The 25714-nt window shown below is 36.7% G+C and overlaps 1 protein-coding gene across 5 annotated transcripts in view; it reads right to left on the reverse strand.

Annotated features, from left to right (window-relative positions):
- The window catches only part of ODF2L (outer dense fiber of sperm tails 2 like), a 168482-nt gene that overhangs the window by 8104 nt on the left and 134664 nt on the right, over positions 1-25714 (reverse strand). For all 5 annotated transcript variants that reach the window (XM_053693902.1, XM_053693900.1, XM_053693898.1 and 2 more), the window contains 3 exons: positions 24444-24529; positions 24175-24337; positions 5958-6083 (listed from right to left, as the gene is read on the reverse strand). In XM_053693902.1, the coding sequence (XP_053549877.1) occupies positions 5958-6083; positions 24175-24337; positions 24444-24529 (375 nt within the window). The remainder of the gene's footprint in view (positions 1-5957; positions 6084-24174; positions 24338-24443; positions 24530-25714) is intronic.

The following is a 25714-nucleotide window of genomic DNA, read 5'->3' on the forward strand; positions in this document are numbered from 1 at the left end:
AGGGACGACGCTTGAATCAGTATGTCGTCCAAGTAAGGTACTACTGCAATGCCCCTTGGTCTTAGCACCGCTAGAAGGGACCCTAGTACCTTTGTGAAAATTCTTGGAGCAGTGGCTAATCCGAACGGGAGTGCCACAAACTGGTAATGCTTGTCCAGAAATGCAAACCTTAGGAACCGATGATGTTCCTTGTGGATAGGAATATGTAGATACGCATCCTTTAAATCCACCGTGATCATGAATTGGCCTTCCTGGATGGAAGGAAGAATTATTCGAATGGTTTCCATTTTGAACGATGGAACCTTGAGAAACTTGTTTAGGATCTTGAGATCTAAGATTGGTCTGAATGTTCCCTCTTTTTTGGGAACTACGAACAGATTGGAGTAGAACCCCATCCCTAGTTCTCCTAATGGAACCGGATGAATCACTCCCATTTTTAACAGGTCTTCTACACAATGTAAGAATGCCTGTCTTTTTATGTGGTCTGAAGACAATTGAGACCTGTGGAACCTCCCCCTTGGGGGAAGCCCCTTGAATTCCAGAAGATAACCTTGGGAGACTATTTCTAGCGCCCAAGGATCCAGAACATCTCTTGCCCAAGCCTGAGCGAAGAGAGAGAGTCTGCCCCCCACCAGATCCGGTCCCGGATCGGGGGCCAACATCTCATGCTGTCTTGGTAGCAGTGGCAGGTTTCTTGGCCTGCTTACCTTTGTTCCAGCCTTGCATTGGCCTCCAGGCTGGCTTGGCTTGAGAAGTATTACCCTCTTGTTTAGAGGACGTAGCACTTGGGGCTGGTCCGTTTCTGCGAAAGGGACGAAAATTAGGTTTATTTTTGGCCTTGAAAGACCTATCCTGAGGAAGGGCGTGGCCCTTGCCCCCAGTGATATTGGAAATAATCTCTTTCAAGTCAGGGCCAAACAGCGTTTTCCCCTTGAAAGGAATGTTAAGCAATTTGTTCTTGGAAGACGCATCCGCTGACCAAGATTTTAGCCAAAGCGCTCTGCGCGCCACAATAGCAAAACCAGAATTTTTCGCCGCTAACCTAGCCAATTGCAAAGTGGCGTCTAGGGTGAAAGAGTTAGCCAATTTGAGAGCATGAATTCTGTCCATAATCTCCTCATAAGAAGAATCTTTATTGAGCGCCTTTTCTAGTTCATCGAACCAGAAACACGCTGCTGTAGTGACAGGAACAATGCATGAAATTGGTTGTAGAAGGTAACCTTGCTGAACAAACATCTTTTTAAGCAAACCCTCTAATTTTTTATCCATAGGATCTTTGAAAGCACAACTATCTTCTATGGGTATAGTGGTGCGTTTGTTTAGAGTAGAAACCGCCCCCTCGACCTTGGGGACTGTCTGCCATAAGTCCTTTCTGGGGTCGACCATAGGAAACAATTTCTTAAATATAGGGGGAGGGACGAAAGGTATACCGGGCCTTTCCCATTCTTTATTTACAATGTCCGCCACCCGCTTGGGTATAGGAAAAGCTTCGGGGGGCCCCGGGACCTCTAGGAACTTGTCCATTTTACATAATTTCTCTGGAATGACCAAATTCTCACAATCATCCAGAGTAGATAACACCTCCTTAAGCAGAGCGCGGAGATGTTCCAATTTAAATTTAAATGTAATCACATCAGGTTCAGCTTGTTGAGAAATTTTCCCTGAATCTGAAATTTCTCCCTCAGACAAAACCTCCCTGGCCCCCTCAGACTGGTGTAGGGGCACTTCAGAACCAATATCATCAGCGTCCTCATGCTCTTCAGTATTTTCTAAAACAGAGCAGTCGCGCTTTCGCTGATAAGTGGGCATTTTGGCTAAAATGTTTTTGATAGAATTATCCATTACAGCCGTTAATTGTTGGATAGTAAGGAGTATTGGCGCACTAGATGTACTAGGGGCCTCCTGTGTGGGCAAGACTGGTGTAGACGAAGGAGGGGATGATGCAGTACCATGCTTACTCCCCTCACTTGAGGAATCATCTTGGGCATCATTTTCTCTAAATTTTGTGTCACATAAATCACATCTATTTAAATGAGAAGGAACCTTGGCTTCCCCACATACAGAACACAGTCTATCTGGTAGTTCAGACATGTTAAACAGGCATAAACTTGATAACAAAGTACAAAAAACGTTTTAAAATAAAACCGTTACTGTCACTTTAAATTTTAATCTGAACACACTTTATTACTGCAAATGTGAAAAAGTATGAAGGAATTGTTCAAAATTCACCAAAATTTCACCACAGTGTCTTAAAGCCTTAAAAGTATTGCACACCAAATTTGAAAGCTTTAACCCTTAAAATAACGGAACCGGAGCCGTTTTTATATTTAACCCCTTTACAGTCCCTGGTATCTGCTTTGCTGAGACCCAACCAAGCCCAAAGGGGAATACGATACCAAATGACGCCTTCAGAAAGTCTTTTCTATGTATCAGAGCTCCTCACACATGCATCTGCATGTCATGCTTCCCAAAAACAAGTGCGCAACAGAGGTGCGAAAATGAGACTCTGCCTATGATTAGGGAAAGCCCCTAGAGAATAAGGTGTCCAATACAGTGCCTGCCAGTTATTTTACATAATTCCCAAGATTAAAATAATTCCTCAAGGCTATGAAGTATAAAATATGCTTATATATAAATCGTTTTAGCCCAGAAAATGTCTACAGTCTTAAAAGCCCTTGTGAAGCCCTTTTTTTCTTTATGTAATAAAAATGGCTTACCGGATCCCATAGGGAAAATGACAGCTTCCAGCATTACATCGTCTTGTTAGAAATGTGTCATACCTCAAGCAGCAAAAGTCTGCTCACTGTTTCCCCCAACTGAAGTTAATTCCTCTCAACAGTCCTGTGTGGAAACAGCCATCGATTTTAGTAACGGTTGCTAAAATCATTTTCCTCTTACAAACAGAAATCTTCATCTCTTTTCTGTTTCAGAGTAAATAGTACATACCAGCACTATTTTAAAATAACAAACTCTTGATTGAATAATAAAAACTACAGTTAAACACCAAAAAACTCTAAGCCATCTCCGTGGAGATGTTGCCTGTACAACGGCAAAGAGAATGACTGGGGAAGGCGGAGCCTAGGAGGGATCATGTGACCAGCTTTGCTGGGCTCTTTGCCATTTCCTGTTGGGGAAGAGAATATCCCACAAGTAAGGATGACGCCGTGGACCGGACACACCTATGTTGGAGAAATAAGAGTACTATAGGGGGTTTAGCTAGAAATAAGAGTACTATAGGGGGTTTAGCCAGAAATAAGAGTACTATAGGGGGTTTAGCCAGAAATAAGAGTACTATAGGGGGTTTAGCCAGAAATAAGAGTACTATAGGGGGTTTAGCCAGAAATAAGAGTACTATAGGGGGTTTAGCCAGAAATAAGAGTACTATAGGGGGTTTAGCCAGAAATAAGAGTACTATAGGGGGTTTAGCCAGAAATAAGAGTACTATAGGGGGTTTAGCCAGAAATAAGAGTACTATAGGGGGTTTAGCCAGAAATAAGAGTACTATAGGGGGTTTAGCCAGAAATAAGAGTACTATAGGGGGTTTAGCCAGAAATAAGAGTACTATAGGGGGTTTAGCCAGAAATAAGAGTACTATAAGGGGTTTAGCCAGAAATAAGAGTACTATAGGGGGTTTAGCCAGAAATAAGAGTACTATAAGGGGTTTAGCCAGAAATAAGAGTACTATAGGGGGTTTAGCCAGAAATAAGAGTACTATAGGGGGTTTAGCCAGAAATAAGAGTACTATAGGGGGTTTAGCCAGAAATAAGAGTACTATAGGGGGTTTAGCCAGAAATAAGAGTACTATAAGGGGTTTAGCCAGAAATAAGAGTACTATAGGGGGTTTAGCCAGAAATAAGAGTACTATAGGGGGTTTAGCCAGAAATAAGAGTACTATAGGGGGTTTAGCCAGAAATCAGATAATATCCCAGGATCATTCTGGTTAAACAAAGATAAAGGGGACAAAAAAGTAAAAAATAGAAACGCACAAGTACAATAATTCAAATTCACATAGAAGCAATGTTGCAATACAAATGCATTAAGCAAACGTTATCACTGTTTTAGGCTGCTGATTCCGTGTATCCATTTGTGGGCATGCATTTTATTTACAATAATTAGAACTCAGCAAAAACAACAGGGACAATAGCTTATTTTTTTACTTTGATAATCACTGAAGCAAATCTTGTCAAACTGATAAAGTCACACAAAGGCAATAAACTCCTGGTTTGCTTTCAGCCCCTAAGAACAAAGTTTGAACATCACTATTCTACGAACGCTGACGTGGAAAAGAGAAATGTAACTTCATCACAACTAAAAAAAAGGTGCAAGGCGTGTAGGGCACTGCGGAACCCCTATTAATGAGAAAAATGATAAAACACAGTCCAACTGTAGGAAGCTTTAGATAGACAACACCGGCTACTACATAAACATATGACTTTAAAGGGACATAAAACAAGTTGAGATAGAGACAAAATATAATAATATCTACTTTCATTACTTTACCTGCAAATTTATACAGCAGTGCCTCGCCATTAACCCTTTCTTTTTAGTTTCTGAATTGTAAAGCTCTAACTCCCTCCACACAATTCCTTTTATGGCTGCATCTATATCTATTGTTGTTGTGGTAGAATACAAAAATAAATAGGGATAGAAGCTGGGAACTCAGTTGAAATACAATGCCTGTGTCTAAACACTGATAAGATGGGTGGAGCACAGTGTCCAGACAGCATAGCTATTTAAGTATTTTTGCTTATTTTTAAAAATTATTTAATGCAAACTATTTTTACTTAATTAGCCATTTTGGGATCTGCACAGATCTCAGCCTGTTTTATGGCACTTTAAAAGTCCTTAGTTATGATGAGAATAGCCTCCTTTTTAAAGAAAAAAAGAAAACTATGCAATATCCGCTGCAGGATGTTACATCCTCGTCCCTTTATCACCAAGTAAGTAGTGGGGCAGATGAGTCAAGTAGCTAGTAGCCAGGGAAGTGCAAGGACACAAGAAATGATCCTGCTGCCATGACAACAGGGAAAGCATGACACTTCCCAGGTATAGCTTCAAATCAAAACAAACATGGTTCTCTGCTTTACAATACACATGAGTGCATCCTACATTATAGAGTTCATACCATAGACATAAATAAAGTGTGATAGACGGTCTGCAATACCAAAGAGACAAGGAGACTTAACGGGATAGGAAAGGCAAAATTAAACTTGTGTGATTCAGACAGAGCACATACTTATACAAAACTTTATTATTTACTGCTATTGTCACATTTACTTTACTCTCTTAGTCTCCATTGTTGAAATAAAATGCTGTAACATATTAGAGCATTTTCTTTTTTGCACTCTGATATACCCTTTACATCCTACTGCACTAGTTAAAACTGGGCAATACATATACATAAAAAGCTAAATGTTCGGGTAAGATACTGGCCAGGTGGCAACCATATTGTATGACTGATTCTGACTAATGTTGCTAATGTATGGAAAATGATGTCAGCTATGCGGGAGTAGTGAAAACATAATATAAGGATACCCTGCTTCCTGTTAGGAAGAGGATATGAACAATATATGTAGAATTTTAAAAACAATTCTACTAGGTTAAAATGCTAAATAAAATGTTATGTTATTCAGTTTCCGTGATTATTTTTACCAAACACCATCACTATTCTGCTAAAGATTCTAACAAAAAGCTAATGTAGGTTTTATGAATTGCCGTTATATATCTTAAAGGTAATGTTCACATTACGAGCCTATAATAAAGCAATCAGTAAAGTAAATGACACTTTATTCAGCTGCATATATTGCGCCCCGACTTCCATTTTAGCGACTAAAACAAATATGGATATTAAACTTAAAAAGAAAAGCTGCTATCTGGATTTCATTAGTAAAGCAATCAGAAATGAATCCAATTAGAACCTGATGTGAAAGAACAAACGTATGAATCTATGTACTTACAGAGTTTAATGTGCTTGCAAGCTGTTTCTGCTTTGCCATTTTGCGTTTCAGGTCATTTTCGAGACTGTGCAGTTTCTGCTGAAGAGCTAGCTCACTTGACGATATATTTTCCTTTTCCGCACAAATCTGTATTTTCAACATAAAAAGAACAAACTCTGAGAGAACAGTGGTAAAGCGTAAGCTCCAATTCCGCAGCAAACATTCATGTGTTACAAAATCCTGCACATGAATAGATAGGAGTTACTGGAACCTACCTGAAGACATCTGTGGAGTCAATGGCAAAGGGCATATGTGTGTAGTCAGCTGCTATTAGTGCACTGCTGCTCATGAAAAGCATATCTAGGTAGGCTCAAGCGCAGCAATGCGCTACTGGGAGATAGCTGCGTGGTGGCTGAACATAAATACCTCTCGTCATTGGTCCTCCAGATGTGTTCAGTTAACTCGCAATAGTGCCTAGCTGCTCATTCAACAAAGGATAAGAAGAGAATGAAGCCAATAATAGACGTAAATTGAAAAGTTGTTTAAAAACTAATGTTCTATCTGAATCATGGAAGTACAAAATGTGTGTTTCATGTCCCTTTAATAAATAATAATAAACATAAACAAAAAAAAAAAACGTTTACCATATTAAAAGTTTGAAAAACAAAAAACATTACTGAGCAATCATGCAGTATACCCACCATGCCAATATACAAATGTCAGACATTTTTAAAAACGTATCAAACACCGCTCTGTCCAACTGCAAACCACACACAGAATCCATTAACCATATGGGATTTCAGTGATCAGTATCTATTATCAGTAGTTCAGGGTGCCGCTGCGGTAAAATAGTGATTAATTCTTGTGTGAGTTAACATTCTTGGCTGTTTGAAAGATTGTGATCACTTTGTTAACAAAAAAAAAAAAAAAAAAAGTCAGTTCCTGTTTTTCCAACATCGGGAAAAAAATCAGAAAGACTAGAACGACCCCAAAGTTACCTTTGTGCAATAAAAAATGCTCTAACATGGGCAAGATTTATCAACACAATTCTCCAGTATTTGCACCTATAAATCAGCTGGCGAATTAATCTCCATATTTATAAATTCAAATTGCACCTAAAATCATGCAAATTAAACTATAAAATGTCTCTAACTCAGTTCATGTTCGCCTAGGCGCACCAAAAAAGGGTTAAATCAGACAGTCGTAGTTGTCATTGCTATTGTTAAACCGATAAATTTACCAAGCCACTTATTTCTAAAAAAAATTTGCACTTATCGAGAACGCACATTTCGCCTACAAATCGATGCATAGAAGTTCTCCATAAGTACTGTGCTGCGGAATCTGTTGGCGCTCTACAAATAACCGATAATAATAATAATTTAACAGCATTAGAAATAATTTTTCTCTTAGCTCGTTGGGTGAAGATGGAATACTTTCTATTGTTGGCTGGGATTTCAGTCTTAGTAGATGATAAATTAGGCACATTTTCGACAGGAGATATTTATCAATATGTCGCCTCATCTCGCCTTAGGAGAAGAGCAATTTTTTTTAACCAATTTAATGATAAATATCAGCACACCAGTTGAGCCTCTTCTAAGGTGTGATGTGGTGAACAATTAGGAGAATAGCAAGGAGAATTCTGAAACACAATGATATATCAAGCAAATATTACAAAAAGAAAAATTTCCTTGGAAGAGTTTAAAGAAACAGAAAAACATACATAAAAAATAGATAAATACATTTCAAATATTACAGGTTATAACAATAAATACTTAAAAAAACACCTATTTACTTTTCACTACAGAAATCGATTGTCCTTGGACATAACGGACTATAATAAAGGCCTAGATGCCATTGTATTTTTTAAGTCTTTTATTGCTAGAAATGTCAGTCTGGTACATTAATGTATTAAGATAATATTAAACAGATGATTTGCGAATTACTCAACAGAACGCTACATAAAGGATAAGACAGAAGATTTTAAGAACAAGAACACACTGGAACATATTTAGAACTCATAACACAATAGAAACCTGTAAATAATTTAAAGACAATTTTCAGCTTTAATCCCAGGGATATAAACGCTTTGTTACAATTAATAAAGCAGTTGTAGATGTATTAGAATTTAGCCATGGAACACGGAACACATCAGCATCTGAAAAAGCAAACTCCTGCAAACTTCACTAACAAAATGTCACATAAAGGTTTATAAAATACTTCATTTTGATGAAGATTTTTGGCAAAACAGTGATTAAAGGGACACTGAACCCAATTTTTTTCTTTCGTTAGTCAAATAGAGCATGCAATTTTAAACAACTTTCTAATTTACTACTATTACCATTTTTTCTTTGTTCTCTTGCTATCTTTATTTGAAAAAGAAGGCATCTAAGCTTTTTTGGTTCAGAACTCTGGACAGCAATTTTTTATTGGTGGATGAATTTATCCACCAATCAGCAAGGACAACCTAGGTTGTTAACCAAAAATGGGCCGGCATCTAAACTTGCATTCTTGCATTTAAAATAAAGATACCAAGAGAATGAAGAGAATGTGATTAATAGGAGTAAATTAGAAAGTTGCTTAAAATTTCATGCTCTATCTGAATCACGAAAGAAAAAAAAATTGGGTTCAGTGTCCATTTAACTGCTAATACAAACCAGGCGTAGGTATAAAAATACTTACGCTAAATAAATGCTATAGAATGACGTGAATGATTAGCCTGAGAATACTATGTAGATGTATTTGTTAAAGTTATATTATGTGTTTAAATGCTGAAAAAAAAATACATGCAACGTTTTAGTGTCCATAAAGCACCAGGTTCCTCCATGTTGCAACCTAGGTTTCATTCTCTTCTGAGGTCAATTAGAGACGTTATACATGGGTCACTGGAGTGTGCAGAATATAACAGTGTTGCATTTGGAGTCTGCACTTCAGCTTTTAACAGGAATTGGAAAGCCCCCAGTTTTCAGAATTGAATTACAGAAATAGGTGAAATATATGATAGCATATTGCAAAGTTCTTGCCACATATAATTAAAAATTTTAGATTACACTATTGAGGTGTTTGACACCCATTTAAAGAATACGCTGGCAGAATATAAACTGCAGACATTTCAGGAGAGTTGGTAAATCTGAGATATATAACTCATGGTGGTCACTAGAGATGGGTATTCGGCAGTTTCGTTCATTGCCGAATACGGACGAAGGCGGCTGCTGGTGGAATTTGGCTCTTTTCTGAGCGGGATTTATTCTTGTGAAAGTGCAAATTCGGATCTTAGTGTGCGGTACTTATACAAGAGGAAATCTGGCTCCAAAAAAGTCTGAATGCCTTAAAGGGACAGTTAGTCAAAATTAAACTTTTATGATTCAGATAGTGCATGTGATTTTAAACAACTTTCCAATTTACTTTTATCATCAAATTTGCTTTGTTCCCTTAGTGGTATTTTTGAAAAGCTAAACCCAGGTAAGCTCAAACTGATTTCTAAACCGTTGAAAACCGCCTCTTAGCTCAGAGCATTTTGAAAGTTTTTCACAGTTAGACAGTACTAGTTCATGTGTGTTATATAGATAACATTGTGCTCACTCCTGTGGAGTTATTTAGGAGTCTGCAGTGATTTGCTGAAATGCAAGTCTGTCAAAAGCACTGAGCTAAGGGGCATTCTGCAGAGGCTTAGAAACAAGGTAATTACAGAGGTAAAAAACATAATTTATGTAAGAACTTACCTGATAAATTCATTTCTTTCATATTAGCAAGAGTCCATGAGCTAGTGACGTATGGGATATACATTCCTACCAGGAGGGGCAAAGTTTCCCAAACCTCAAAATGCCTATAAATACACCCCTCACCACACCCACAAATCAGTTTAACGCATAGCCAAGAAGTGGGGTGATAAGACAAAAGTGCAAAAGCATAAAAAATAAGGAATTGGAATAATTGTGCTTTATACAAAAAAATCATAACCACCACAAAAAAGGGTGGGCCTCATGGACTCTTGCTAATATGAAAGAAATTAATTTATCAGGTAAGTTCTTACATAAATTATGTTTTCTTTCATGTAATTAGCAAGAGTCCATGAGCTAGTGACGTATGGGATAATGAATACCCAAGATGTGGATCTTCCACGCAAGAGTCACTAGAGAGGGAGGGATAAAATAAAGACAGCCAATTCCGCTGAAAATAATCCACACCCAAAATAAAGTTAAAATCTTATAATGAAAAAAACTGAAATTATAAGCAGAAGAATCAAACTGAAACGGCTGCCTGAAGTACTTTTCTACCAAAAACTGCTTCAGAAGAAGAATACACATCAAAATGGTAGAATTTAGTAAAAGTATGCAAAGAAGACCAAGTTGCTGCTTTGCAAATCTGATCAACCGAAGCTTCATTCCGAAACGCCCAGGAAGTAGAAACTGACCTAGTAGAATGAGCTGTAATCCTTTGAGGCGGAGTTTTACCCGACTCGACATAAGCATGATGAATTAAAGATATCAACCAAGATGCCAAAGAAATGGCAGAAGCCTTCTGACCTTTCCTAGAACCGGAAAAGATAACAAATAGACTAGAAGTCTTTCGGAAATTTTTAGTAGCTTCAACATAATATTTCAAAGCTCTAACTACATCCAAAGAATGCAACGATCTTTCCTTAGAATTCTTAGGAGTAGGACACAATGAAGGAACCACAATTTCTCTACTATTGTTGTTAGAATTCACAACCTTAGGTAAAAATGTAAAAGAAGTTTGCAACACCGCCTTATCCTGATGAAAAATCAGAAAAGGAGACTCACAAGAAAGAGCAGATAAATCAGAAACTCTTCTAGCAGAAGAGATGGCCAAAAGAAACAAAACTTTCCAAGAAAGCAATTTAATGTCCAGCGAATGCATAGGTTCAAACGGATGAGCTTGAAGAGCCCCCAGAACCAAATTCAAACTCCAAGGAGGAGAAATTGACTTAATAACAGGTTTTATACGAACCAAAGCTTGTACAAAACAATGAATATCAGGAAGACTAGCAATCTTTCTGTGAAAAAGAACAGAAAGAGCAGAGATTTGTCCTTTCAAGGAACTTGCAGACAAACCTTTATCCAAACCATCCTGAAAAAACTGTAAAATTCTAGGAATTCTAAAAGAATGCCAAGAAAAATGATGAGAAAAAACACCAAGAAATGTAAATTTTCCAGACTCGATAATATATCTTCCTAGATACAGATTTACGAGCCTGTAACATAGTATTAATCAGAGAGTCAGAGAAACCTCTATGACTGAGAATCAAGCGTTCAATCTCCATACCTTCAAATTTAAGGATTTGAGATCCTGATGGAAAAAAGGACCTTGTGATAGAAGGTCTGGTCTTAACGGAAGAGTCCACGGTTGGCAAGTGGCCATCCGGACAAGATCTGCATACCAAAACCTGTGAGGCCATGCTGGAGCCACCAGCAGAACAAACGAGCACTCCTTTAGAATCTTCGAAATTACTCTTGGAAGAAGAACTAGAGGCGGAAAGATATAGGCAGGATGATACTTCCAAGGAAGTGACAATGCATCCACTGCCTCCGCCTGAGGATCCCTGGATCTGGACAGATACCTGGGAAAATACACATAGAAATGACGGATAGTACAAAGTGGACCACCTTTACACCAAATGAGGGATTATAACCAGAACTATAATGCGGGCCGTTACATATGCAACTAGCAGGTGGTGATAGAGAAAAAGATGATAAATGTTATTTGTTAGAGCTGCATTTATTCAGAGGTAAATTAATTTCACAGCAGGCTTTAAGCAATCTCCTTAAGGTAAGCAAATGTCCATACATATGCACATTGACGGTTTTGTTGTATTTTACAAACCAAAAGTAACCGCCTTTCTGTATAGAATGTAAGACATATTACCGTAATGTCCAAGCAGCTGTAAACCGGATCGTCCGTTTCGTCTGAATGAAGACCGCCGTGCACTGTTCTCCTTTCAAAGTGCATCAACTCCGGACAGCCTTGTTCGGTTTACCTCTTTACCCGCTTGCAAGCGGTAATGGCAGCAAACTCCAGCAGCGTTCAGTCACAGTAACTCTATCACTCACGCTGCACAACCCGGAAGCTCCTCCCTCCAGTCTCCGGTCTCAGGATAGCAGCTGTGAGATCCCAGTAGGTAGCTATGCACACATCGAGTTGAATGGAGTCCCAGCACTCCACAGTGAAATAGAAAAAAGGTACAATGTGTTTCTTTTGCTCCTTAAGTAAAACACAGTGCAGAGTAGAGATAAAAGCAAAAAAGACTTTATTCGGTATATTCCATAAAACAGAGAAGTGTTCCTCAAAAGTTAAAAATGCGGTACAGAGAAAGTTTGACCGGTTTCGGTCATTGCGACCGTAGTCATAAACCTAAAAACAATTTGCCATCCTAAGGCTTTTAATCAGACTGTTGTTCTCCTATTGGAGAATCCAGTCACTCCCAATTTTAACTCTTTGTTAACTATTAGTAATACCAGACACAAGATATGATATGACCTTATGTTTAGAAAAAGGACATAGAAAACAATAGACAAATATAAGAATATACAAGGCATTATAAACATAATATAAATAGTATAATGCTTGATTTTCTATATTTAGCAAAATGCAAGATATTTGTACCTAAAAATCAAAATTAAGTGAAAAGTACAAAAAAAGGGCAATAGAAAAAGAAAAAGCAACAAAAATTTCAACAAGACCAACATTTGGTTTTAAATACTCATCTAGTGTATATAAATTGGATGTTAAATCCACATATGTGATCAAAGTATATCCAATCATGAATCAAAAATCAAAAAAGGGGGGAACAAGAGGTATAGCATACTGCTAATATTACAGTGAGTTTATATATAATGACCACAACATATTATATACACAGATAGCAAATTAATAAATAAATAAATAAATAAATAAACCTTCCAACCTCAACACTTACAATTTAAGATGTTTCTTTTTCAATTTTAATGTGAATCATTTAATATGATGAATGGATGGGTAAAATCTAACCAGGTAGCAAAGGGATATTATAATTATATGTATTATGGTAAATGCCCAATGCCAAAAGAAAATATTTACTATATAATATATATTACTACCACCAGTATGTTTGAGGGGAGAACCTATAAGACCTAATCCTCTAGACAAAGTATGCAAAAATGATTACGATAATTTGCAGAATGGACATATGAGGGTATGTATATTAATGAACATCTATACAGTCCTAGGAAATATTCATTACCTGTTCCAGTAATTAATGATGTCAAATTCAGAGTTGAATCCCACAGGTAGCAGGCTACCCAATTTATGTATCCAGAAAATCTCTTGTCTAGAGAGTATTTGAAACTTATCTCCTCCCCTTGGGGGTTTCTGGATCTGTTCGATAGCCTGCCACCTGAAGGATCCAACATCACCATTGTGTGTCTCCAAAAAATGTCTGGACAGGGCTGATACTGGCCTTTCACCATTGATATGGGCCAAGTGTTCTTTGACCCTCGTGCCCACCTCCCTGGTCGTCCTTCCTACGTACTGCCTGTTGCAAGAAATGCACTCTATTAAGTAGACCACAAATTTACTTTTGCATTTGACGCAGCCTCTTGTCTCAAATCTTTCACCAGTTGTTGCAGAAACAAAAGTTTCTTTAACATAAATGTGGTCACAAGATTTACAGTTACGTTTCCCGCACCTGTAAGTACCCTTGAAGTGCAGCCAGGAGCTTTCAGGCTTTTTATTCCTTAACATGCTTGGGGAAAGAATATTGCCCAAAGTCATGTTTCTCTTGTAAATGAACTGACAACCTTCACTGATGAAGGGCCTTAACTGTCTATCTCCCCTAAGAATAGGAAGATTCTTGCGAATAATATTGGAGACTTGGTAATACTGGTTAGAAAAGGCAGTCACAAACAGAGGTTTCTGTTTGTTACTATGTTGCTTTTCTTTTTTGCCTACTTTGCTAGAAGTAAGTAATTGACTTCTATCAATAGTCTGTACTTCTCTGTAGGCCCTGTCCACAATTCGCCTGGGGTAATCCCTGGCTAACAATCTACTTCTTAGTTTTTCACTCTCTCTCCTGAAATCTCCATCACGTGTGCAGTTGCGCTTCACCCGCAAAAACTGTCCTTTTGCTATTCCTTTGAAAACATGCCCAGGATGATTACTATGGGCATGTAGAATTGAATTACCTGTGATCGGTTTCCGGAAGAGAGAGGAAACTACACTCTTACTCTGATGATCAGATTTTAAGATGACATCAAGATAATGGATATTGGTACGGTGCCACTCATATGTAAACTCAAGGTTTACTGAATTGCAATTCAAGTAGGCCACAAACTCTTCTGCCATTTGTGGACCACCGGACCAAATAATCAAGATGTCATCTATGAATCTCATATACTTGAGACACACAATGGTGATGTTGGATCCTTCAGGTGGCAGGCTATCGAACAGATCCAGAAACCCCCAAGGGGAGGAGATAAGTTTCAAATACTCTCTAGACAAGAGATTTTCTGGATACATAAATTGGGTAGCCTGCTACCTGTGGGATTCAACTCTGAATTTGACATCATTAATTACTGGAACAGGTAATGAATATTTCCTAGGACTGTATAGATGTTCATTAATATACATACCCTCATATGTCCATTCTGCAAATTATCGTAATCATTTTTGCATACTTTGTCTAGAGGATTAGGTCTTATAGGTTCTCCCCTCAAACATACTGGTGGTAGTAATATATATTATATAGTAAATATTTTCTTTTGGCATTGGGCATTTACCATAATACATATAATTATAATATCCCTTTGCTACCTGGTTAGATTTTACCCATCCATTCATCATATTAAATGATTCACATTAAAATTGAAAAAGAAACATCTTAAATTGTAAGTGTTGAGGTTGGAAGGTTTATTTATTTATTTATTTATTTATTAATTTGCTATCTGTGTATATAATATGTTGTGGTCATTATATATAAACTCACTGTAATATTAGCAGTATGCTATACCTCTTGTTCCCCCCTTTTTTGATTTTTGATTCATGATTGGATATACTTTGATCACATATGTGGATTTAACATCCAATTTATATACACTAGATGAGTATTTAAAACCAAATGTTGGTCTTGTTGAAATTTTTGTTGCTTTTTCTTTTTCTATTGCCCTTTTTTTGTACTTTTCACTTAATTTTGATTTTTAGGTACAAATATCTTGCATTTTGCTAAATATAGAAAATCAAGCATTATACTATTTATATTATGTTTATAATGCCTTGTATATTCTTATATTTGTCTATTGTTTTCTATGTCCTTTTTCTAAACATAAGGTCATATCATATCTTGTGTCTGGTATTACTAATAGTTAACAAAGAGTTAAAATTGGGAGTGACTGGATTCTCCAATAGGAGAACAACAGTCTGATTAAAAGCCTTAGGATGGCAAATTGTTTTTAGGTTTATGACTACGGTCGCAATGACCGAAACCGGTCAAACTTTCTCTGTACCGCATTTTTAACTTTTGAGGAACACTTCTCTGTTTTATGGAATATACCGAATAAAGTCTTTTTTGCTTTTATCTCTACTCTGCACTGTGTTTTACTTAAGGAGCAAAAGAAACACATTGTACCTTTTTTCTATTTCACTGTGGAGTGCTGGGACTCCATTCAACTCGATGTGTGCATAGCTACCTACTGGGATCTCACAGCTGCTATCCTGAGACCGGAGACTGGAGGGAGGAGCTTCCGGGTTGTGCAGCGTGAGTGATAGAGTTACTGTGACTGAACGCTGCTGGAGTTTGCTGCCATTACCGCTTGCAAGCGGGTAAAGAGGTAAACCGAACAAGGCTGTCCGGAGTTGATGCACTTTGAAAGGAGAACAGTGCACGGCGGTCTTCATTCAGACGAAACGGACGATCCGGTTTACAGCTGCTTGGACATTACGGTAATATGTCTTACATTCTATACAGAAAGGCGGTTACTTTTGGTTTGTAAAATACAACAAAACCGTCAATGTGCATATGTATGGACATTTGCTTACCTTAAGGAGATTGCTTAAAGCCTGCTGTGAAATTAATTTACCTCTGAATAAATGCAGCTCTAACAAATAACATTTATCATCTTTTTCTCTATCACCACCTGCTAGTTGCATATGTAACGGCCCGCATTATAGTTCTGGTTATAATCCCTCATTTGGTGTAAAGGTGGTCCACTTTGTACTATCCGTCATTTCTATGTGTATTTTCCCTGTAGTGGATACATCTAAATAATATTCTACCGGCAAAGGACTTATTGCTTAATTAATATTGATCCTAGACACAGTGCAGTTAAAGAGAGAGAGATTGGTTTCCTGAACAAACATGGCTAATAGTGTGCCCTTCTACTCATTACAAGACACAGATGATGATAATTTTGACTCTTTGGAACTTGCTGATGTTTTTGATCAAGATGTCCCTAACACTCAGCTTGGAGATTTGTTTATGGACATGGAATACTTAAAGATTAAAGATCAAAAGTTAAAGTGGGATAAATGGATTTTATCTAAGTATCTCAGTCTCAAAATGGTCCCAAGAGGCTTGAGAATCAATAAATTTCCCACTTATGACATCAAAGACACTGTTTTCATTGAAAAGTGGAATCAGGCCTTAACTGACTGTTCACTCAAATTGATTACTCTTCTTATTGAATATAAGGAAATGTTGTTGAATGAAAATAAGAATAAGATTCTAGAGTTACAGATTGAGATGAATAAGTACAAACAACATGAAATATATCCTGAATATGATGACATACTGAGAGAAACTATGGTTGAGTCTAGGAAATTGATAATTCAGACTAAACACTCTAAATTTATTAGAGACCAGAAAGACTACACCAAAGGGGTAGTCTATATATGGCGTAAAAGAGAAAGAGGTAAAGCCTGGTCTAATCAGTTGAGAGTGGGTCAGGATGGTCAAAATCCTAGCAATAGGGGTAGACACAACAAAAAACAGGGTAATTGGAGGTCTAGATCACAGGTGGAAGAAACCCCAAAGAGAGTGGCATTCTCTGATTCAGAGCCTGATTTAACAGATGAAGAAAGATTTGCTTCAAGCTTTGAAACAGATGGTTATTCAGGCTCTGAATCAATTCTACATGCCCATAGTAATCATCCTGGGCATGTTTTCAAAGGAATAGCAAAAGGACAGTTTTTGCGGGTGAAGCGCAACTGCACACGTGATGGAGATTTCAGGAGAGAGAGTGAAAAACTAAGAAGTAGATTGTTAGCCAGGGATTACCCCAGGCGAATTGTGGACAGGGCCTACAGAGAAGTACAGACTATTGATAGAAGTCAATTACTTACTTCTAGCAAAGTAGGCAAAAAAGAAAAGCAACATAGTAACAAACAGAAACCTCTGTTTGTGACTGCCTTTTCTAACCAGTATTACCAAGTCTCCAATATTATTCGCAAGAATCTTCCTATTCTTAGGGGAGATAGACAGTTAAGGCCCTTCATCAGTGAAGGTTGTCAGTTCATTTACAAGAGAAACATGACTTTGGGCAATATTCTTTCCCCAAGCATGTTAAGGAATAAAAAGCCTGAAAGCTCCTGGCTGCACTTCAAGGGTACTTACAGGTGCGGGAAACGTAACTGTAAATCTTGTGACCACATTTATGTTAAAGAAACTTTTGTTTCTGCAACAACTGGTGAAAGATTTGAGACAAGAGGCTGCGTCAAATGCAAAAGTAAATTTGTGGTCTACTTAATAGAGTGCATTTCTTGCAACAGGCAGTACGTAGGAAGGACGACCAGGGAGGTGGGCACGAGGGTCAAAGAACACTTGGCCCATATCAATGGTGAAAGGCCAGTATCAGCCCTGTCCAGACATTTTTTGGAGACACACAATGGTGATGTTGGATCCTTCAGGTGGCAGGCTATCGAACAGATCCAGAAACCCCCAAGGGGAGGAGATAAGTTTCAAATACTCTCTAGACAAGAGATTTTCTGGATACATAAATTGGGTAGCCTGCTACCTGTGGGATTCAACTCTGAATTTGACATCATTAATTACTGGAACAGGTAATGAATATTTCCTAGGACTGTATAGATGTTCATTAATATACATACCCTCATATGTCCATTCTGCAAATTATCGTAATCATTTTTGCATACTTTGTCTAGAGGATTAGGTCTTATAGGTTCTCCCCTCAAACATACTGGTGGTAGTAATATATATTATATAGTAAATATTTTCTTTTGGCATTGGGCATTTACCATAATACATATAATTATAATATCCCTTTGCTACCTGGTTAGATTTTACCCATCCATTCATCATATTAAATGATTCACATTAAAATTGAAAAAGAAACATCTTAAATTGTAAGTGTTGAGGTTGGAAGGTTTATTTATTTATTTATTTATTTATTAATTTGCTATCTGTGTATATAATATGTTGTGGTCATTATATATAAACTCACTGTAATATTAGCAGTATGCTATACCTCTTGTTCCCCCCTTTTTTGATTTTTGATTCATGATTGGATATACTTTGATCACATATGTGGATTTAACATCCAATTTATATACACTAGATGAGTATTTAAAACCAAATGTTGGTCTTGTTGAAATTTTTGTTGCTTTTTCTTTTTCTATTGCCCTTTTTTTGTACTTTTCACTTAATTTTGATTTTTAGGTACAAATATCTTGCATTTTGCTAAATATAGAAAATCAAGCATTATACTATTTATATTATGTTTATAATGCCTTGTATATTCTTATATTTGTCTATTGTTTTCTATGTCCTTTTTCTAAACATAAGGTCATATCATATCTTGTGTCTGGTATTACTAATAGTTAACAAAGAGTTAAAATTGGGAGTGACTGGATTCTCCAATAGGAGAACAACAGTCTGATTAAAAGCCTTAGGATGGCAAATTGTTTTTAGGTTTATGACTACGGTCGCAATGACCGAAACCGGTCAAACTTTCTCTGTACCGCATTTTTAACTTTTGAGGAACACTTCTCTGTTTTATGGAATATACCGAATAAAGTCTTTTTTGCTTTTATCTCTACTCTGCACTGTGTTTTACTTAAGGAGCAAAAGAAACACATTGTACCTTTTTTCTAGATACCTGGGAAGCTTCTTGTTTAGATGAGAAGCCATCAGATCTATTTCTGGAAGTCCCCACATTTGAACAATCTGAAGACATACCTCTGGGTGAAGAGACCATTCGCCCGGATGTAACGTTTGGCGACTGAGATAATCCGCTTCCCAATTGTCTATACCTGGGATATGAACCGCAGAAATTAGACAGGAGCTGGATTCCGCCCATACCAGAATTCAAGATACTTCTTTCATAGCCAGAGGACTGTGAGTCCCTCCTTGATGATTGACATATGCCACAGTTGTGACATTGTCCGTCTGAAAACAAATGAACGACTCTCTCTTTAGAAGAGGCCATGACTGAAGAGCTCTGAAAATTGCACGGAGTTCCAAAATATTGATTGGTAATCTCACCTCCTGAGATTCCCAAACCCCTTGTGCTGTCAGAGACCCCCAAACAGCTCCCCAACCTGTCAGACTTGCATCTGTTGAAATCACAGTCCAGGTTGGAAGAACAAAAGAAGCCCCCTGAACTAAACGCTGGTGGTCTGTCCACCACGTCAGAGAGTGTCGTACAATCGGTTTTAAAGATATTAATTGAGATATCTTTGTATAATCCCTGCACCACTGGTTCAGCATACAGAGCTGAAGAGGTCGCATGTGAAAACGAGCAAAGGGGACCGCGTCCAATGCAGCAGTCATAAGACCTAGAATTTCCATGCATAAGGCTACCGAAGGGAAAGATTGAGACTGAAGGTTTCGACAAGCTGAAACCAATTTCAGACGTCTCTTGTCCGTCAGAGACAGAGTCAAGGACACTGAAAACTATCAGGAAACCTAAAAAGGTTACCCTTGTCTGAGGAATCAACAAACGTTTTGGTAAATTGATCCTCCAACCATGTTCTAGAAGAAACAACACTCATAAAAGACTGGAAAGGTTCTTTCTAGTGAAAATGAGCAAAGGGAATTGAATCCAATGCTGTGGTCATAAGACCTAAAACTTCTATGCATATATAGCAACTGAAGGAAATAATAGAGACTAAAGGTACCGACAGACGGAACCCAATAGAATTATCCCTTGTCTGATAGAGACAAAGACAGTGACACAAACTATCTGGAAACCTAAAAAAAGGTGACCCTAGTGTGAGGAATCAAGAGCTTTCGAAAAAAAAATCCTCTAACTATGTCCTGAAGAGCAAGTGAATCATATGAGATTCCGCATCCTCAGAAAATAATCTGAATGAAAACAGAAAAATGAAAATATGCATTTATTGTATCTAATGAATCTGATGAAAACAAATAATGCTATCATAGCAAAATAGTTTGAATAAAACTCCAAACCCGGTTCCTAAAAAAGGAACTGGAAGAAATACCCCAGAAGATTCCAGGTCTGAGCAGCGCTTGAACCCCATGGGTGCCCAGCCATGCTTCAACAGTACCCAAAATATATAGGACAGAAACACAGTTAAAGAAAGTGTTAGCCTTACTGGAATAAAATCAAAGAAATTTGGACAAAATAGAACCAAATAAATTTCAAAGAAGTCTTAACCTGCCCCTTACCAGCCAAGCTGGAATATAGCACGTACATCGCAATATTAGGGAGCTGATTTCGAACCCCAATTATAAACATGTTACTTGGGAAAGAACTCAGGAATTTGTTCCTTAATAAGAACAACCAAACTAGTATAAGCTTAAAGTTTTAGTCTTAGAACTCAATCTTGAAGCCCAGAGTAACAGTTAAGAATTTAATCCAATTATAAAACAAATAATTGATTATCTTTAGAACAAAAGAAATATGGATTTTTTTTTTTTTAAATCACAAAATTCTTCTAGCTAAAATAGCTAAAGACATAGATTAACCCTCATTTGCGAAAATATTCAATAAAATGAAGACACAAATGAAATAATTAGCATGATAGTCCAGTTTAAAGGACCAGTCAATACAGTGGACTTGCATAATCAATAAATGCAAAACAACAAGACAAATGCAACAGCACCTAGTCTAGTAAATGTTGTCCCTTAACAATGCTAAAATAAATCATAATCTGATACTTGATCTTAAAGTAAACAGAAAAAATTAAGCAATTGCAATATCCAAATAAATCACAGGACCAAGAAAAGTACCTGAAACTAAACAATTTTCCATAAATAATATACAACTACCTAAAGGAAAATAAATACTATTTTGCTATAGAAACAATAGCATAATTAGTAGAAGTAGAGATAGCCCCAATAAATTGGAGAACCCTCCAAATTGAATTTAACTGCTGGCAAAGAATATAGTTTAAAACCTTGAAGAAGGAATAAAAGAAAATTCTCAGCCTATTCCATTCCCTAGAATGGGGAATTGGAAAGAAAACCTCTGAAAACACAGAAGAAATAAATAGGCAGAAATAGTGTCAGCTAGTCTTAAAGAACTAGTTACCTTAATATCCAAAATAATCAACACCTTTTTAACAAAGAACAAATGTACTTTAATAATAGAAAAATAATAAAAAAGTAGATTTGTTAGTGTCAATATCTGATGAAAAAAATTTCTGAAAGAGAAAAAACATCATCAGAGAAGGATAAATCAGTATGTTGTTGGTCATTTGAAACTTCAATAATTAAAAAAGAAGTGAAAAAGACCTAAAATTTTTATTAGAAGGCACAAAGTCAGACAAAGCCTTTAAAATAGAATCAGAAAAATATTTCTTATAAAACTTCTAAATATTTCTTGTACATAAGATGTAAGAATGGCAATAAAGCATAAACACTAATGGATTCTGCATGTAAAAGTATATCATAATAACTTATTACAAACCATAGCTAAAGATAAACATTTATAACATTTAAAATAAATGAACTTAGCTTTGGTAGAACTGAAACTCAGTTAAGCATTTTTCCAGAAGTGGCTTCTGATTCAGGGTCAATCTGAGACATCTTGCAATATGTAATAGAAAAAACAACATATAAAGCAAGAATGATCAAATTCCTTAAATGACAGTTTCAGGAATGGGAAAAAAATGCCAATGAACAAGCTTCTAGCAACCAGAAGCAATAAACAATGAGACTTAAATATTGTGAAGACAACAATGACGCTCAAATTTTTTAGCGCCAAAAAAGCCGCCCACATTATTTGGCGCCTAAATGCTTTTGGCGCCAAAAATGGCGCCACATCCGGTAATGCCGACATTTTTTGGCGCAAAAACGTCAAAAAAATGACGCAACTTCCGGCGACACGTATGACGCCGGAAATGACAAGAAAATTTTTGCGCCAAGAAAGTCCGCGCCAAGAATGACGCAATAAAATGAAGCATTTTCAGCCCCCGCGAGCCTAACAGCCCACAGGAAAAAAGTCAAATTTTAAGGTAAGAAAAAATTGATTTATTCATATGCATAATCCCAAATATGAAACTGACTGTCTGAAATAAGGAACGTTGAACATCCTGAATCAAGGCAAATAAATGTTTAAACACATATATTTAGAACTTTATAAAAAAGTGCCCAACCATAGCTTAGAGTGTCACAAAAAATAAGACTTACTTACCCCAGGACACTCATCTGCATGTAGTAGAAAGCCAAACCAGTACTGAAACGAGAATCAGTAGAGGTAATGGTATAAATAAGAGTATATCGTCGATCTGAAAAGGGAGGTAAGAGATGAATCTTTACGACCGATAACAGAGAACCTATGAAATAGACCCCGTAGACGGAGATCATTACATTCAAATAGGTAATACTCTCCTCACATCCCTCTGACATTCACTGCACGCTGAGAGGAAAACCGGGCTCTAACATGCTGTGGAGCGCATATCAACGTAGAATCTAGCACAAACTTACTTCACCACCTCCATAGGAGGCAAAGTTTGTAAAACTGAATTGTGGGTGTGGTGAGGGGTGTATTTATAGGCATTTTAAGGTTTGGGAAACTTTGCCCCTCCTGGTAGGATTGTATATCCCATACGTCACTAGCTCATGGACTCTTGCTAATTACATGAAAGAAATGTGTATTAATATAACTGTGTTGGTTATGCAAAACTAGGGAATGGGTAATAAAGGGATTATCTATCTTTTTAAACAATAATCTTTTTAATTTGCATTCGGCAGTGAACAAAACTAACAAATGCGCTTATCTAGTGGTCACACAGTACACATTAGACTTTCATTACCTGAAAAAATCTACAAACACCTTCAATACTTCTAAATTCTATTTATTTCTCAAAGGGACACAAAACCCAATTTTTTTCTTTCATGATTCAGACAGAGCAGCAATTTTAAGCAACTTTCCAATTTACGCCTATTATCAATTTTTCTTCATTCGCTTGCTATCTTTATTTGAAAAGCAGCAATGAAAGCTTAGGCACAGACCCATTTTTGGGTCAGCACCCTGGGTAGCGCTACATTTAGCCACCAATCAACAAGCGCTACCCAGGTGTTGAACCTAAAATGGGTCTGCGCCTAAGCTTTCATTGCTGCTTTTCAAATCAAGATAGAAAAAGAACGAATACAAAATAATAATAGGAGTAAATTAGAAAGTTGCTTAAAATTGCTGTTCTAACTGAATCATGAAAGAACAAATTTGGGTTTAGTGTCCCTTTAACTGTAAAATGGGCATCATAAATTAAAGGGACATTATACACTCATTTTTTCTTTGCATAAATGTTTTGTAGATGATCTATTTATAAAGCCCATAAAGTTTTTTGTTATTTTAAATGTATAGTTTTGCTTATTTTTAAAAAACATTGCTCTGATTTTCAGACTCCTAACCAAGCCCCAAAGTTTTATGTGAATACGCTCGACTACCTTCTCCAGCCTGCTCCTGTTTGTGTAAAGGGTCTTTTCATATGCAAAAGAAGGGGGAGGGGGGAGTGTCTTATTTGCCACTTGCAGTGGGCTTTCCAGCTGCCTTTTCAACAGAGCCAAACTGACAGCTTCTAAGTAACTTTTTAAACAGTTTTATACTGGATTTTTATATCAGTATCTTTGCATCTTATTCTTTATAGTAGTGTCTATTACATGCAGTTATATGAAAATGAGTGTATACTGTCCCTTTAAATTTAGCTTTATTAGTGTGATTTACTCGGAACAAAATATGCATGCAGGTTTCTCAGTCAATACATCAGCAATGAATACTGTAAACATGTATCCCATCTACATAACGATAAGCAAAGTACGTCTTAATACCTGTTTTTTTCCTTCTTCCACAGCATTTTCAAGAAGTCTCAGCAAACTGCTATATTCTCTTGATTTATCCATTAGTTGCATTTCACTTATTTTTAGATTCTCTTCTTGCATTTTAAGTCTCCCCTCCAGAACCTGATTCTCATTGACCATCTCGTCTAATTTACTAGATTTATTAAAACACAATAAATAAAAAAAAAATAGATTTATATCATTGGCTCACAGTCAACAACAAAAAAAAGTAAAAAAAAATAGAATACAATTAAACATACTTTTCCATTTCTTGAGATTTCTTTTTCATACGATTGTTTTCCAATTCTAACAACACATTTCCCAAGAAATAATCATTTGCATCAGTCTAAGAGAAAAAAAAAGACTAAATTTAATAAAATGTCATTCTAGAGTGGCTGGAATTCAGAACCCTGACACTTTAACTTGCTGCACAGTAATTGGTTGCTATTTGCAAGAGCTTGTTTATATCTTTTCCCTAATTGGTTAGAGCAAGAAACTGTGATAACCTTCAAGAGGCTTTAAGGGGTGTGTCCCAGGCCTGACAAATAATTGATTGTTTTTTAAAAATATATAACGTTTTAAATGATTTAAAAAAACTTATTTTGAATGTGGACAGTTTACAATTCAACAACTAATTTCTAATGCATAAATAAAAAAATGTGATGTCCATTTAAAGCGGCATGAAACCCAACATTTTTCATTCATGATTCAGACAAAGCAAACAGTTTTAAAAAAGTTCCAATTTAATTCTATTATCAAATTTGTTTCATTCTCATGTTATTCTTTGTTAAAGATATCCAGATAGGTGGAATGCACATGCCTGAAGCACTAGATAGGAGGAAAGGATGCTGCCGTCTAGTGCTCATGCTACTTTATAACATTCTTGCAAAAGTGCAGCCATATAGTGCTGCAGACATGTGCACGCTCCTGAGCTTATCTCCCAGCTTTTCAACAAAGGATACCAAGAAAACAGAGAACATTTTATAATAGAAGTAAATTGTAAAGTAGCTTAAATTGCATGCTCTATCTGAATCGTAAAGAAAAAAGTTGGGTTTTACATCAGTTTAAGGAATGTAATTATTTTAGATTGCCCCGATATATATTTTTTGCCATCATTAAAGTGACCGTCTACTACAGAATTTCTATTGTTTAAATATATAAATAATCCCTTTGCATAACCAACACATTAATACACTTTTTACCTCTGTGATGAACTTGTATCTAAGCCTCTGCAGACTGCCCCTAATTTCAGTTCTTTTGACAGACTTGCATTTTAGCCAATCAGTGCTGACTAATAAATAACTCCACAGGAGTGAGCACGTTATCTATATATGACACACTTGAACTAACACTGTCTAGCTGTGAAAAACTGTCAAAATGCATTGAGATAATAGGCGGCCTTCAAGGGCTTAGAAATTAGCATATGAGCTTACCTAGCGTTCAACAAAGAATACCAAGAGAACAAAGCAAATTTGATGATAAAAGTAAATTGGAAAGTTGTTTAACATTACATGCCCTATCTGAATCATGA

This window comes from Bombina bombina, chromosome 10, assembly GCF_027579735.1.
Source record: "Bombina bombina isolate aBomBom1 chromosome 10, aBomBom1.pri, whole genome shotgun sequence".
In the NCBI taxonomy this organism is placed as follows: domain Eukaryota; kingdom Metazoa; phylum Chordata; class Amphibia; order Anura; family Bombinatoridae; genus Bombina; species Bombina bombina.